Genomic DNA, 14,392 nt, shown 5'->3' on the forward strand with positions numbered 1-14,392 from the left:
GGAGTTGCGTAACAGGGAAGCGGGGCCGGAGGGTCCCTGGAACAGGAGCTCACCCAAGGTCAACGCCGAGGCAGCCGGGAGCGCGGCTGAGGCTGGCACCGCTGCCCGAGCAGGGCACAGGCTTTCCAGGGGAAGGCAAATCTATTCCTTTTTTCTCCAGCTTTTAATAAGAAAGAAGTTAAAAAGCTTATGTGAAAATGAGGTGGCGAGGGTTTACTGGAGTATGAAAACTCTTAACAATAACTTAACAACTCATTTGGACCTTCCCAAAGAGCATGCAGCAACACAGGCACAAAACTTCTACCGGCTGTGCAGGACTTACAATTTCTTGCTGTCTAAAGGCATGTCATTTGTTTGCGAAAACACTGATTTCGCAGTGCATTCATGTACTGAACTATTTAATTATGTATCTGAAGGACTTAAAAAATAATTATTAGCCCATGCAAAGCGAAAGCTAAGGAGAAGTGCTAGACTTTGAGACTTGGAGAGACTTGGACAACTTTCAGATTGTCTAAACTGCAACAGCAAATAATGTAAGGAAGTTTGCAAAGCAAGAGAGAAATTCTGCGAATTGTAGAAAAGAATTAATAGCTGTCTTAGCTAGCACAGATCCTGACTAAATCATGGACGACCCTGGAGCTGAAATGGTGGAGAACCAGGGGAGAGGACCAGAAGAAGGCTGGCAGCAGGCAGCTCCTCCCGCGAGCTGGCCAGGACATTCGGTCAGTGCTAGCACAGCACGTGGCGGTGTGTCGTGCATGCGTGTCTGCACACGTGTGCCTTCTCCTCGCTCGATGTTCCCAGAAAATTGCCAGTGAAACTGGAGCTTCATTTAAAATTCTGGGACTCGAATCCAAAACACTCGATCAACGGATCCGCTCCCGAGGCAACAGGCATGAACCAAAGCAGGGGAAGTCCTGGATGAACACAAGGAAACACCTGTTTACTGGGAGGGTGGTTGAACGTCGGGCCAGGTGGCCCGGAGAGGTGGTACCGTCTCCATCCTTGGAGATATTCAAACCCAATGGACACGGTCCCAGCTCCCTGCTGGAGCAGGGCTGGACCAGGAGACCTGCAGGGCTCCCAGACAACCCCAACTGCTCTGTGACTGAAGCTCTCAAATTACAGCATCTTCAGCGAGACTATGTACATGCTCTCACAGCCACCACAGCAATATGATTTTTTGTTGGCGCAAAGAGCAATATTTTGCTGCAGCGCTTGGCTGGACCGTCGTTACCCTGCAACTGGCTGAACTGGAAAGCCAGTGTGTCTAGCGTGCTGGTTACTGGACTCATTCAGGGACATCACGGCTTATTAATGGGGAGAGGGAAAGAAACAGGTAGTTCACCACTACGGCAGGAGCACAAGGAGGTACAGAAGATTGTTGGCTTCGCGGGAAGCAACGAATGGTTCGTGAGAGCCCCTGTCTGCACCAAGACAAGTATGCAATAAAAATGGTTTCGGCCATTACTCCAGCAGCTCATTTCTTTACTTTTTAGGGTTTATAATACTTTTATCAGCAAAATTAAAAGATGCCTATAAGCAGTTGCAGCCTACCCAGCATGCCATATCATACATGCCAAGGGCAGCATCCCCATCGATCAGCCCTGGACACTGAGGCACTCACGGTCCATCCCCAGTCCTGACCACTGCCAGCATTCGTCCTCAAAGCAGCCTCCCCTCTTCCGTCAAACGGAAAATGATGGTCTTCCATCAAACACCGGCCACATCTGAACCAGCAACGAGCAGCGCAGCGCGGTGGCATCGCTGTCCCCTCTGCGGAGCGCTCACCTCCGCGACAGCGCGGCGAGTCTGAGCGCGGCGACCGCAAAGGCCGAGCAGGCTCCTCTTAGCGCTCAGCCACAACCTAAACCCATCACGGCACATCGCGAACAGCGGTGTTGTTTTGTTGCCAGGTTATGAGCTCTCGAAGGCGCCCTTGGAACGCTCCCTGCCAACAAAATAGCCCTCGGTTTAACATCTGAACCCAGGGGCCGGGAGAAAAGCGCTGCCTTTTACCACTAAATTGCAGTGTTGGGTTTTAGCGTTTCTTCAATTATGATATGGACAATGAAACCGTGTCTTTCTGGATGCATGAGGAATTCTGCTAAATGAGCCATTCAGACATCTGAACTTAAGTCTGTTCTTTTAATACATTTGATTAACATGGAAATTTTATCTCTTATGTCATTATTTTAGTGCTGTAACATCAAAAACATTAGTCCGCAATGTACCCGTGATCACGGGAGGATAGTTTATGGGCGCCAGAACGAACTTCTGGAGCAGAAGTAATGATTCCACCTCCCCAAGCGAGATGCTCGTGCAGCAGCTAAGACGGAGGCAGACCTTCTCAAACCATAAAGGGCAGCAGAAGCTACTAAGAGCAATGCTGCTCCCCAGCCCCGCTGGTGCGAACGGGACTTGGCCACAGACAGTGGCCAGAATTTCGCTTATTAATCTTGCTTGTTCCCCTCTGGGCACTGACAAAGCCAGAGAAACCGGGCTGAGGCTCCACTCCGCTTCCTCACCCCAAGTGCACGGTGATACCTACGCAAGCGGCCAGCACCGCCGTGCCAGCTGAGGGCAAACTCTGGACTCAAGTGGCAAGGAACCACTTCTTTTTCTCTTTGAATTTAGTTTAGCCAAAGGCTATACTTACAATACAGCCTAATTTTATTTTTGCACCACATTTCTTCTGGAGCATATCACATCCACACACAGCTGTGCCTGGTAAGTACATATTGCCCAGTCAAGAAGTCAGCGTGTTCAAATATTTAAAAACAAATAAACAAAGCTCTGTAGCTTGTGTTAAGGGCACTGACACTTCATATCTAATCACAAAAAAAGGATTAGTGATAGACTTTGCAGGAGTCTAAATTCCTTGGTACATTGGGTATCTTTTGTCATCTTAGTGTAGTTTTTGTGTGTTTTTCTAGGGAGAGAGAATGAAGAAGAAATTATTATAGGTGAAGGAATCTTGCCACCAAAATGTGAGGAAATCTAGTTATTTGACTAAGCAAAAAAATACTAAGTAATTTGTAAGAGAAGAATAAAATGAACTCGCTGTGTCTCAAGAGGTCTGCGATATGATCTTCAGAAAAGGTAGCTTGCCAATTTAATTGAGGTAGGAGTTATTTAATTTTTTTTATATACAGGTATAGCTTTCAATAAAACTACATATGCCTATAATACTGCAATGGCAGATGTGTCTCGATTATTAGAGGTGGGCTCTGGGGAATATATACAACGGATCTTGAAATCCGTAAGCAGCTGTTTGGAAGGGAGGGGTGGAACATTGCAACACACACACATGTTCCTTAAGTGCAGTAATGTTTTGTTATTTTACTGCAGGTGTATTACAGAGATGAAATTTAATAACTTATTGTATACAATACCAATAAAACTGAGAGATTCTTTGCCCTGATGTTCACGAACAAAGTATAAATTAGAAGCGGTTCTGAACGCAGCAGCTCTGAACGCAGGCACACGCGGCACCTCTGCTGACACCTTCCCTGGCTGACACCAGAATGCTATCGTTTCTGCTATTTCCTACCAAAATGTGGTCAGGCCACTATAAAAAAAGTGCTTTACAAGATATTGGAGAAAGTGTTGCTGATCGAGTTGAAAGAAACCAAAAGCATCTGAATGCGTGGGACGACATTTGTGCAGTGAGGTCTCTGCAACGTGGGAAGCCCCTGTGTGATGCTACCAGAGGGATCTTTGTAATAGCCACTCTTCAGTGCCTTGAAACAGAAGCCTGTTTTAGAATACGCATTAGTCTCAACCTCATGCTGAATGAAGCACTGAGGAAAGGCCTTTCAAAAGTATGTATCAGATAAAAACATAATCCCTCCTGCTTTTTTTCCCCTTCTGTCTTTGCTGGACTGCTCTTCATATAATTAGAGACGCTGCAACAGCTCAATAATTCACAGCAGAAAAAGGAAGTCCCAGTACTTCTGGAAGGAAAAAGAAAATGGGCAACAGCTATTTCTGTCCACTCCCTTCTCAGCATGAGAGCACTGTTATGCAAGGATTTACACACTCACTGGACACACAGACACGGAGGCACAGGCAGCCAGGCTAAATTAATTTATATGCGCTTGCCATGGAATCTGCATATCCTTTCACTTCCATTATACTCATTTTAAGGTTTTCCAGCAATATTTCTACTATTTCTATACAAAAGGTGTATCATATACTCCCTCCGTTATGCTCAACGAACCTCAAACATGCAAGAATTAAAATCTAAGGCTTTCCTTCTGCTCCTCGATGGGAAAGGTTCAAAGAATCCTACTGCAACTGATGGGAATGGAAAAGGGATGGCAAAGGGGGCATTTCCGCGTGAAGTGGAAAGCGTGTCTGCCATGCTGCCACCTGCTCAGAGGGAGCAAAGCCAAAGACTTCTCCCCTCTGTGTTGGCTGTAACACAGAGAGCACAAAAGGCCATGTGTATCTAATAAGAAAACCTTCTGAGGAAGCCCCACCACGTGCCAAAGCCTCCTCTCAGCCTCCCCAGGTGTCCACCCCTCAGGCTGCCCCCACCTAACTTCCCACCTTCCTACCCGTGCCACCCCACCGCAGAGGAGAGAAAAGGTGGGACGCGAAAGAGCAGAGAGGAGCCAAGATCATGCAGGAGAAAGGACGTCACGACAGAGCCAAGGAGGACTGTAATGTCCAGTAAATACTTGGAGCCAGATCCAATTGAAAAACATACAGAAGAACATTGCCAGCTACAAGAGGCTTTAACTCAGGTTGGGTCTACATGAACTTTTAAGTGAATTTCTAGAAACCTACGCCAGAATTGGCATACTCACTTGACCTCATAGCCTGCCATGCCCTTAACCGTATGTTCCTGGAAACCGTCTGGCTCTCCTTCCAGAGGCATGGGATTTGAGACTTCGGGGTGAGAAAAGGGAGCGTAGGAATGCAACAAGCTAGGGAAGAAAAGGCTCAAGGAAAAGGCAGGCAGAAAGAAGTCATTCTGTTGATCAGCCTTTTCCTTTACCACAGTATCTTGAATCAAGCTTAAGGCTAGCAGGTATGTTCTCATTCTGGATGCAATTTATTACATTATAGAAGCAGAACTTTTTTTTAAGCTGGCTGAGTATATATAACTGCACTAGCTTTCACCTTAACACTTCATTCCAGCTTCAGCTTTTAGAAGTGGGATGGTTCCAGCTGGCTTTGGAGAGCATTTCTTGAGCATCAAGTAGATCAGTACATCCAAAGACAACATTTAGACTCCCTTTCCAAAAGTGTTAGTAGCAAAAACAAGTCACCTTACGATTTTTGGATTTTATTTTAAGTTAAAACACCTTGAAAACTAAATATCAGTTACTGTGCATTTGCCAGAAAGGCACAGTCCAAATTTTAAAAGAACTGTCTAATTTTGTGTTGCCTTGGAAATCTAGGGAGTGTTTTCTGGCCATCAAGCTCATTTTACAGTTCTCTTTATTCATTGCTTTCTTGAATTAACTATTGCTCAGAAAAGCGCAATAGCTCTGGATTATTCAAAGTTGGTCCTATCGACTATTAGCTGATTAGTGGATCCATGGTACTCTAAGCAGCACACGTTACTATTAGTCTAATAACAGTATTTTGTATATCCAGATCCTCTTGCACCAAGGAATATCAATGTTTTATAAACACTGCAGAATTAACGCAACCCCTCATTTTTATCTGTCATTTGGGAAACCAAAGCATTGTGATTTACACAAGTTTATCCTTCAGCCTGAACAATGCGCTCGCATCCCTCGGGAGCCGCTTCACGGTTCCCACGGCGAAGTCCGCGCGCGCCCTCGCACCCATCCGCGCGCCCCGAGCGCTGACGCAGCAAAGCTCCTCTTTCTTATAACGCTTTCTGGCTTTACCAGCTTTAACTGTACTAGAAAGTGCTGATTTACATTAAGCTCTTTGAATAAAGAAGCAGATGTATTGCCCTTCATTATGGAGTGCAGGCTCTTATTTACAATCCGAGTGCCAAACCAATAACACAGAATAATACAGGAAACCAGAAAAACGGCTGGAGGAATAAAATGGGCAAACTTTTCTTAATCCTGCTGCCTTACTAATCCCCCCCAAATCAGCACAGTTAAAAAAAAATCGATCTTTGGGGAAATGGTAAGTAGCACAGAATTAAGACAACATGCAAACTCCTGACTCTACCGAACGAAATGAGATTTTTGTCATTAACTTCAGGGAAGCCAGTGTTTCAAAAGTGTCTTGACAACAACTTCAGTACATGTTTCTTAGGTGACTTGTCTCTAATGGAATTAAATAGGTCCCAAGATGCGCCTTCTTCCATCCCCACTGTAATCAGTGTTGCATTCGCTATGGTTTTCAGTGAGAGCAGAATTGGGCCCTTGGCTCTGAAATAAAAACCATCTTGACGTGAACGGGTCGCTGTGTATCTGCCCTCTTCTCTCGTTGCTGTGAACAGGGATGGAAACCTCAGCTCACGGCTGCGGTTTGCGTGGAGAGAGATTGTTGGGTTTTTCCCTACCAGAAGATTAATAGGTAGCAAGTTCAATATCGTTAGGTATTTAGTTTTCCTTAATTGTTCCAGGAACTCATCTGCAGAGAGCAATGCAGCACATCTGGAGGTGGCAATTTACCTTTCAGAAATCAACAAAATCTGCACTCTCCTCTCGCGTTTGGGAAAAAGGCACGCGCACAACAACTCCTGCTCCTCAAGTCCCTAAGACAACTGAACGCTTCAGGGTCTCCTGAACTATCCGCAGTGTTACCACCAGCATTTGCTTTGGAATTCACTAAGTTTCCTTCAATATCGTCTGTCTAGATAAGCTAATCTTTTTTAATAGATATGAAAACACATCCCGGAAATCTTGCAATAGACTTGTAGCTTTTCGCTTTATTTTAAGCCCAAAGGTTCATACTCCTTAATAATTTGGTGGATCCTGATAGTTCTGCAGCCTGGAGAACAGACAACAGATGGCCCAGCCTCAGCACTAAGCATTATTCCTTCGGTACCTTGCGGGAATTCAAGGGATTCTCATTTTAGAAATGTTTTTTCTCCTTCCTGCTGGAGCACTGGTCATCTATTTTATCCACTTTTCCAACACATTTCAAGAGCCTGCATGCATATGGCAGGAAGAAAGACCCTATTCCATGGATGGGACTATTCATTATTTGTACTTTTTGTTAATATTTCCCTAATATTCCTCAAATTTTCATGAATGAAACCAGAGAAAAGAAGAGTGAGTAGATGAAGAGTGAGCAGGCAGGGTAGCAAGTTTTCCCCATTGAATCTTCACTGGCTCTATGCAAGCACGGAGCATGGCCACGGAGCTACAACTGAACAACCCACACAGATAGCAGAACAGCGTCCATACCAGCTGACTTCTGCGGAAACTCATCCCTCGAAATGCACAGCATGATCATTCAGAGACATCATCCAGAAAAAGAAATGCATTCACTCTCGCGCTATAACCTCAGCTACGGGATCGCTTTACTGCAATAGGTGATGCACCCGTGCCAGGATCCTGGCAACACCTATTCTGCTGGCACGGAGAACGTGGGCAGAGGTGTTGTGGTGCTCAGCGGTGCCCCGCTTCGGGCTGCCCCCCGGGGCTCGTGCTCTCCTTCCCGGAGCGGGCAATAGCTTGCCAAAAGGCTGCCGCGTATCAGTGTTTCAAGGTTTCGACCTCTTCTGTGTTCTGGACCAAAGAGAAATCCAGTGACCAGCAACAGCCGTGGACACTTCATGCAGTTGGTGCTTTTTTGAACAAAAAAGAGGAACCTGGGCTGCCGGTTTCTCCAGGCAACCGCCCTGCGCGCGGTGATGAGCCGGCAGTTCCCCTTTCGGAGTTTCACCCCGTGGCGATCCACCCCTCGGTCCCCAGCGCCGGCGGGCAGCACGGTCCACGTGGGCTCTGCGGGGCGGCACCGGTGCGGCGGGGGCAGCCCGCAGCCCGCCAAGGCCCTGCACAGCCCCCGGACGGCTCGCGTCGGGCACACCGTGATGCTGCAATCCCATCAGCGCCTAGTCACTCTTCTGCCGTTTGCTATCGGGTATATTTGGGTGCAGGACACTTCTTTGACACTGACTCTAGGTCACTCGCCACTACTGTAGAGAACCTATGCGAGATGCAGGCTCACTTTGGGTCCTGAAGCTGATGATGCTAAAAAAAATGATCTGTTTCTGGTAAATTGTCTCCCCGAGCTCACAGTTGCATCCCTGCCTTTAGTTTCCAAGTTTATCTTTTTACCCCCAAATCAAAGGAAATCCACACCTGTGACCAGCAGACATCCATAAACACCCCGTGCATACACGAATCCGTGCGGATTGCAGTATGAGTCGTCTTACTGCGTCTCAGACTTCATGCAAAATGGACAGATCACACAACCTATTAAGCTGTAGTGTCATTTTGAATGCTGAAACAATTTCTAACTCCCTTTCAGTAATACAAGACCATTCAAATACAGCAAGATTGTAAGCAAAACTAAAAGCAGAATGCAACAAAGAGAAGATATGTTTTCAGATGAGACCCAGCCCTGAAGCACCGGGGAACCCCAGGTGCCCGGGGCTGCAGCGAAGGGTCTCGCCCGGGGGCCGGTGAGACCACATGTGAGGCACAAATTCCCAAATGCTATGCGAGGACTGGGAAGATGAGTCATCCTGCTAGCTCTCCGCAATAGGAAGCAAAGGCATGCAAGGATTTTAAGGGCTGGTTGCTAAAATTAACTAAGAATTACTGCAGTTGTTGGGAATCAGGTAAAGACAGAGGTATGTGTGTGATCTGCATTCACCTGCTCTGGTTATTGCAATTCAGTCGAAATCAGTAAGTCGTTTGTTGTCTCAATAAATAGTGATGTATGTGGATGTTAAATGCATCAATAAGACTACTTTCACAGCTCGGTTTGTAAACTGCCACTAGTAGGAATCTCCACGTCCTTCCACTCTGTTCCACGCAGAATTAAAAATGCACAGTTTTGCCTTAAACCAGGCAGCAGAACACCTTTGCTGCCCCTTCCAACCCAACCCGAGCCCGGCGTACAAACCTCTGCGCGGGAAACCTCCCCAAACGGCACCGAGCTGGCGACGACTCAGAGCGCAGGGGCTCCGGGGCAGCGAGGGAACCTGGCCCCAATAAGCTGTTCCAGCTGAAACAGCCTAAAACAGTTTCCCCATATTATTAAAGGATGTGGATGTACAAAAGTGATGCAGGGATCAAGTATTTCCCTGTCCTGTGGGGAAACAGCAGGCATTCTGGGGGCCGATTTTTCTTTTTTTCCTGGCAGATTTATGCATAATAAAGCCTTGAATATTAAGAAGGCTATTAAATTCTTTCAATAGTTTTCCAAAGTAAGAAGCTACTGCACTTATAAAAAGGAAAGGAGGCCTAGCACTCTTCAAAAAACAAAATGAATTTGAACGTACGATTCATATTGCTACTGAAAGTGAAAAGAAAGTGTCTTTTAAGGAAATCAATTGTCTTGAAACAAAGCACGGACTTTTGGTTATTGATAGTATTTTTAGACTCAGACTTTCTCTGGAGACTTAAAAGTATGCAAATGCAAAGTGCACAGAGGCACACACGCACACATGCTATACCTTTGTATTACACTGGCTTTTTATTATTTAATTAAACTACTCTTATTTTTCTAGCTCACGCATGCTTCCCTTGAGACGGCTTTGCTGTTAGCCTGCTGGCCTTGACTTCCAGCCAAAAACAATTCAGAAACAAAAAGGGACAACAAATCATATTTTCACAGACATTTTTATCCCTCAATACAACCTTGTTTTCACACAACATCATACAGATTCGAGGCGAACTAGAATTCACGGCAGTGGCCAGGCGAAGCCGGGGCTGCGGGCGGGAGCTGCGCGGCGGCACGGCTCGGCCGGGAGGTGCAGAAGAAGCGTCTGCAAGCACCGACCATTTCTGAGCAACGCGCGCTTGCAATCGCTCCTGCGTCCGACGGAGCCTAACTCGAGGGCGAACGAGCTTAAGAAGCAAAGCTCGTTTACCGGACTGTCTATCACAAGCCCTCCGCAAAGCAGGTTTCCACTTACCTGGTGGCAACCCTGTAAATTCGAGTCTCTTCCATACGAGGAGTATGAACCCCTTTCTGTTTTACCTGTTAAGAAAAATAAACAAATTAATTAAAACAGGTATTAAAAGGCGTGCACGTATCTTCTCCGAGCGCTTTATATGATGTCCACGGGGCTTTCCCAGCGCTGTTTACAGGTGCAAAGCGGGCGCTGCTTCCCGCAGGGAAAATTCCCGCGTGCCGCCGTGCCACCACCTCTTTTTTCCTCCCTTTTCCCCCCAGGAAGTCTTTATAACGCGGACGCAAGACCCTCGCGGCGGCAGCCCTGCCACGCTCAGAGAGGAGGAGGAAGGTGCTGCCGCAGCGGGAAGACGGGAGCGGGACGGGCCGGGGGGAGCGGGGCTGCCGCGAGGCCGCAGCCGGGCGCGGGACCGGCGCGAGGAGCATCGCGGGGCTCGTCCCGGCCATCCCCCAAACGGCACACGCACACCTGAACCAACCCACCAAGCCTTAACACGCGGCTGCTGTGGTTGACCTCCACCTACACGTGCTATCGGTAAGGTCTGGGGTAAAATATTAGCTTTCCCCTTCAAAATAATTTAAGGATCTGTAGCTTGTTTTTGTCGCGTGGTTGGTTTTTTGCACGATCTCGTGACTCGACCACGGGAACCTCCAGAATTTATTTGCGATGCATAGGGCACTTGGACGCGCCCGGACTGCCGCCGCCCTCCCGCGTGGCTCCGAGGAGGAAAACGCAGGGACATGTTTTAATCGCGAATCCTGGAGCCCCGGCGCAGAGCCGCAAGCGCGGCGCCCGGGGGGGCCGAGCCCCAGCGCCCCGCGGCCCCCGCCCCGGGCGCCCGTCCTTGCCGCCGCATCGGCAGCCTCGTCTTAATTTCAGTTGTGAAAAAATATTTATCCAGATACAAAAATAAACCCGCTGCAAATTACAAGTTGTCAGGGTTAAAATCTACTTCTATTTGTGTGGGGGAGGATAGGAGAACAGCACAGACATGAATCATTCTCAGTAATTTGAGTGTTTCCATGACATCAATGGGCACTCGGCCAGGGCTCTGCCGAAGCCTGCGAGGTACCAACGCGCCACAGCAGCCAGCGGGAGACGGACTTTTTGGGGGGATTATGCTCCCCATAAAGACTGCATCTCCAGCATCCCCCTTCAGCACCGCGCAGGCAGCTCGGGGAGCGAGCGCGTGGCGAGTGGGAGCCTTTAACTTTATTACGGCTGTTGCTGCTGCTGCTGCTGCTGCCGTTCCCGCACGCAGCCAGAAACCTGCCCTCGCTGCTGGGATCGGCTAACGAAAAAATTAGGAAAAAGTCAGGAAACCCTTAAAAGGGTATACACACGCAGATTTTCACTATCAACTGCTGTTATGAAATTACCACACTTTCTGTAACGATGCTTCATTTTCTAGGGGAGAAAATACCTTTTGTATAAACTGTCCGTTTCAAATCAGCTACAGCCCTGATGTCGACGCTCTGCTTAAAATTCACTGGCACATTCGTCTCAGCTAATAAAATTTGCGATCCCGTGCGCGAGCAGGCTCCCGGAGCGACCGCTGGTGCCCCCCAAGCCGGAGCTGCCGGGGAAGCGGGCACGGGGCGCCGGGCAGGACGGGGCGCCGAGCCGAGCCGAGCCGAGCCGAGCCGAGCCGAGCCGAGCGCGGCGGCACGCTCACTGCGGCTTTTTCGAGACAACCCTCCAGTACGAGAATGCGGCAGCCGCTGCGGATATTTTTTGGCACAAAGACAACGGTGGCAGTGCCAAGCCCCATGGCTAAAACTACTCAAAAGAGGCATAAGGGTAGCATTAATCGTTCAAGTCTTTTACTGCATGGAGTACTGCTGTCCATATTTTAAAACCTAAAAGTACCCGTTAGTAATATTTGTCGTAAGCCGAGGGAAAAAAAAAAAGAAAGAAGAAAAAAAAGGAAGCTTGAAATACAGACGAATAACAAATCTTGCCAGACATCCGATTAATTTTTCTACCTAGAGGACCAAATGTGAAAACGTGCCATTTGCTCCTCGCACTCTGCACACGCAACAAAATATATATCCTTACGTGGCTTTAGGAGCTGGCGACTGAAGCAAAGCTCCGCCGAAGAAGTTGACCTGCAAAGGCTGGTTAATAACTTTCAAGCACACACTTATTCTTAAGGCAATGCAGAAAAAGCATCTTCATGATTATCTGAAGTAACAACCCAGTGCGTGTGTAAATATATATATGTATGTATACGTCCTCCATCGGTTGGCACAATGCATGCCACTCAAAGGGGAGACAAAGAAAGGACTACAGGCAGCTCCTGCTTCCTGCAAGCACACCGAGCCGGAGACTGTGCTCTCCAAATACTGCAGGAAAAACTACCGATGGTCTCCGCCAAACTCAAATGATTGCTCCATAAATATTTTGCTGGCATTTTTGTTGGGCTGCACAAAATAAAGCAGCACAGGCTTGCCAGTCAATCCACGAAGAAGCCACTCGCCTCTCCATGGTGCAATTTGAAAAATTAATCAAATTAAGTAGAAAATTTAAGCAACTTGCAGAGCACAAATGCAAGTCGTCTGATTCCCCCCGCTCCCCTCCCGGCCCCGGAGAGGGGGCACCTCGCCTCCGTGCTCGTAGGCAGAACGGGAAGGCAGGAGGCATCTCTCTCCGTCTGCACAGAAAAGGGAAGTGAAGCTGTTTCTATAAATGATTCGGGTTCAATGTTTGCATTGATTTCATGTTTGACATTTTTTTTTTAGAGACGAGTTCAACCAGAATATTCTGATTCGGGTTTCCAGTGCCCTACATTTGGGGTTTAGTTCTTGGTTAGACTGAAAGAAGGCAAAGATGCTTTAAAAAAGGAAAAAAAGTAATTACATCAGGGATGGGAATGTGAATGGCTCAGAATTTGGATCTGTTCAGGTCTGCAATTTGGCTTAAACTTATTTCTTAATTTATTACAGCATTTCTAACATTTCTCAAAATTATTCTTTATCGTTCTTCCCAATGCCCTGTGTCTCCAGCGCACGCTGAAAGGAGCCTGGCTGACTCCTCCGAAGGGAACGACAAAAAAAGGGAGGATTCACCTCTGAAGCAGGACCAGACACGAGAAACACGCAGCTGGGAGACGATTTTGGGGAAAGTTCTGAGCAACCGGAGAATGGGCTAAACTTTATAGCTCCCCGTCCGTCTTTACACTGTGCATCGTCATTTATGTATTATCAGCTGTGGCAGGCGGTGTTTGCATTATTATGAGGACCATGAAGCAGTTTACTTCAATAACCTACAGTTCTTGCATTTATTTTTATTTTTTATGCTTGCTGAGGTTTGGGTGCACGAGAAGCGAGGGAGTGGGCACCAGGGAGAGAGGAGGACGGGAAGCATCTCCGCGTTCACCAGCGCACGTGAAGACCACCCTGCCTCCAGGTGCCGGCCCTAGGTGACCTGCTGCCCAGCTCTGCGCAGCCCCTTTGCACTGTGACACCCAGGCTCCCAGCCCCAGAGGTCTGAAAACCCAACTAATTTTAGCACAGAAATCACGCCAAAACCTGTATAGAATGATGAATTATTCCAGGAAAAACCCCACTGAAATCAATGAGCTCCTGCACGCAGCACATGCCCTACCAAAGCTAAAGGGACAGAATCCCAATAATTTCAATGCCATCACAGCCCAGGTGAGCACAATGCTAGGGGAAGGAGATCTTTCTGACACAAGAGATGATTTTTCCCCTTACGCTGATGCGCAGTAAACAGTAATGCTTCTTAAAGAGACATTATAATGCCACAGCAAGTGCTAGCACAAAGGGAGGTTTCTTTTTTTTAAGAAACAGTACCATCAACATGCAAAGGAAATTAAATCCTAAAACCTATACTAAAATAATGCTGCAGATGCGACTCGAGCAACCTAAAGCAAGGAAATTCAGAGCTCAAGTGGTCCTTCACCAGACTCGCCTCATTGGTCTAGTGCTTATGCTTAACAACAAGGTTAATTCCCAGATAGCCCTAAAGCCAAACTACGGCCTTACGTCCGCACACTACATATATGTGTGCATGTAAATATAGATATATAGATATAATATTTTGTAACGTGGATTGCAGTAGTGCATGCCGACACGCGCGCCAGCCCGCTCTGCATGACCCGGCTCCTCGCGCCGCGCCGCGGGCCTGGGCATGGCTCTCGCTGCTGCCCGTGTCCAGCCACCGCAGGAAAACACAGGGCTCATTTTTTGCCACTGGTCTTGGTTCATGAAAACGGGACCCAGATCGAAAGACCGAGGCAAATTGCTCCATCTATTTCTCTACGCTACCAAGGAACAGCATCTCGTAGAGGGCAACATGTGATTTCCCTGCTCGCGTGCCCTTAAAATGAAATAG

At 47.6% G+C, this 14,392-nt stretch overlaps 1 protein-coding gene across 17 annotated transcripts in view; it reads right to left on the reverse strand.

Annotated features, from left to right (window-relative positions):
* The window catches only part of LOC135325126 (transcription factor 4), a 208,706-nt gene that overhangs the window by 97,025 nt on the left and 97,289 nt on the right, over nt 1–14,392 (reverse strand). For all 17 annotated transcript variants that reach the window (XM_064502725.1, XM_064502719.1, XM_064502715.1 and 14 more), the window contains one exon: nt 10,037–10,101. In XM_064502725.1, the coding sequence (XP_064358795.1) occupies nt 10,037–10,101 (65 nt within the window). The remainder of the gene's footprint in view (nt 1–10,036; nt 10,102–14,392) is intronic.

Source organism: Dromaius novaehollandiae, chromosome Z, assembly GCF_036370855.1.
Source record: "Dromaius novaehollandiae isolate bDroNov1 chromosome Z, bDroNov1.hap1, whole genome shotgun sequence".
NCBI lineage: Eukaryota > Metazoa > Chordata > Aves > Casuariiformes > Dromaiidae > Dromaius > Dromaius novaehollandiae.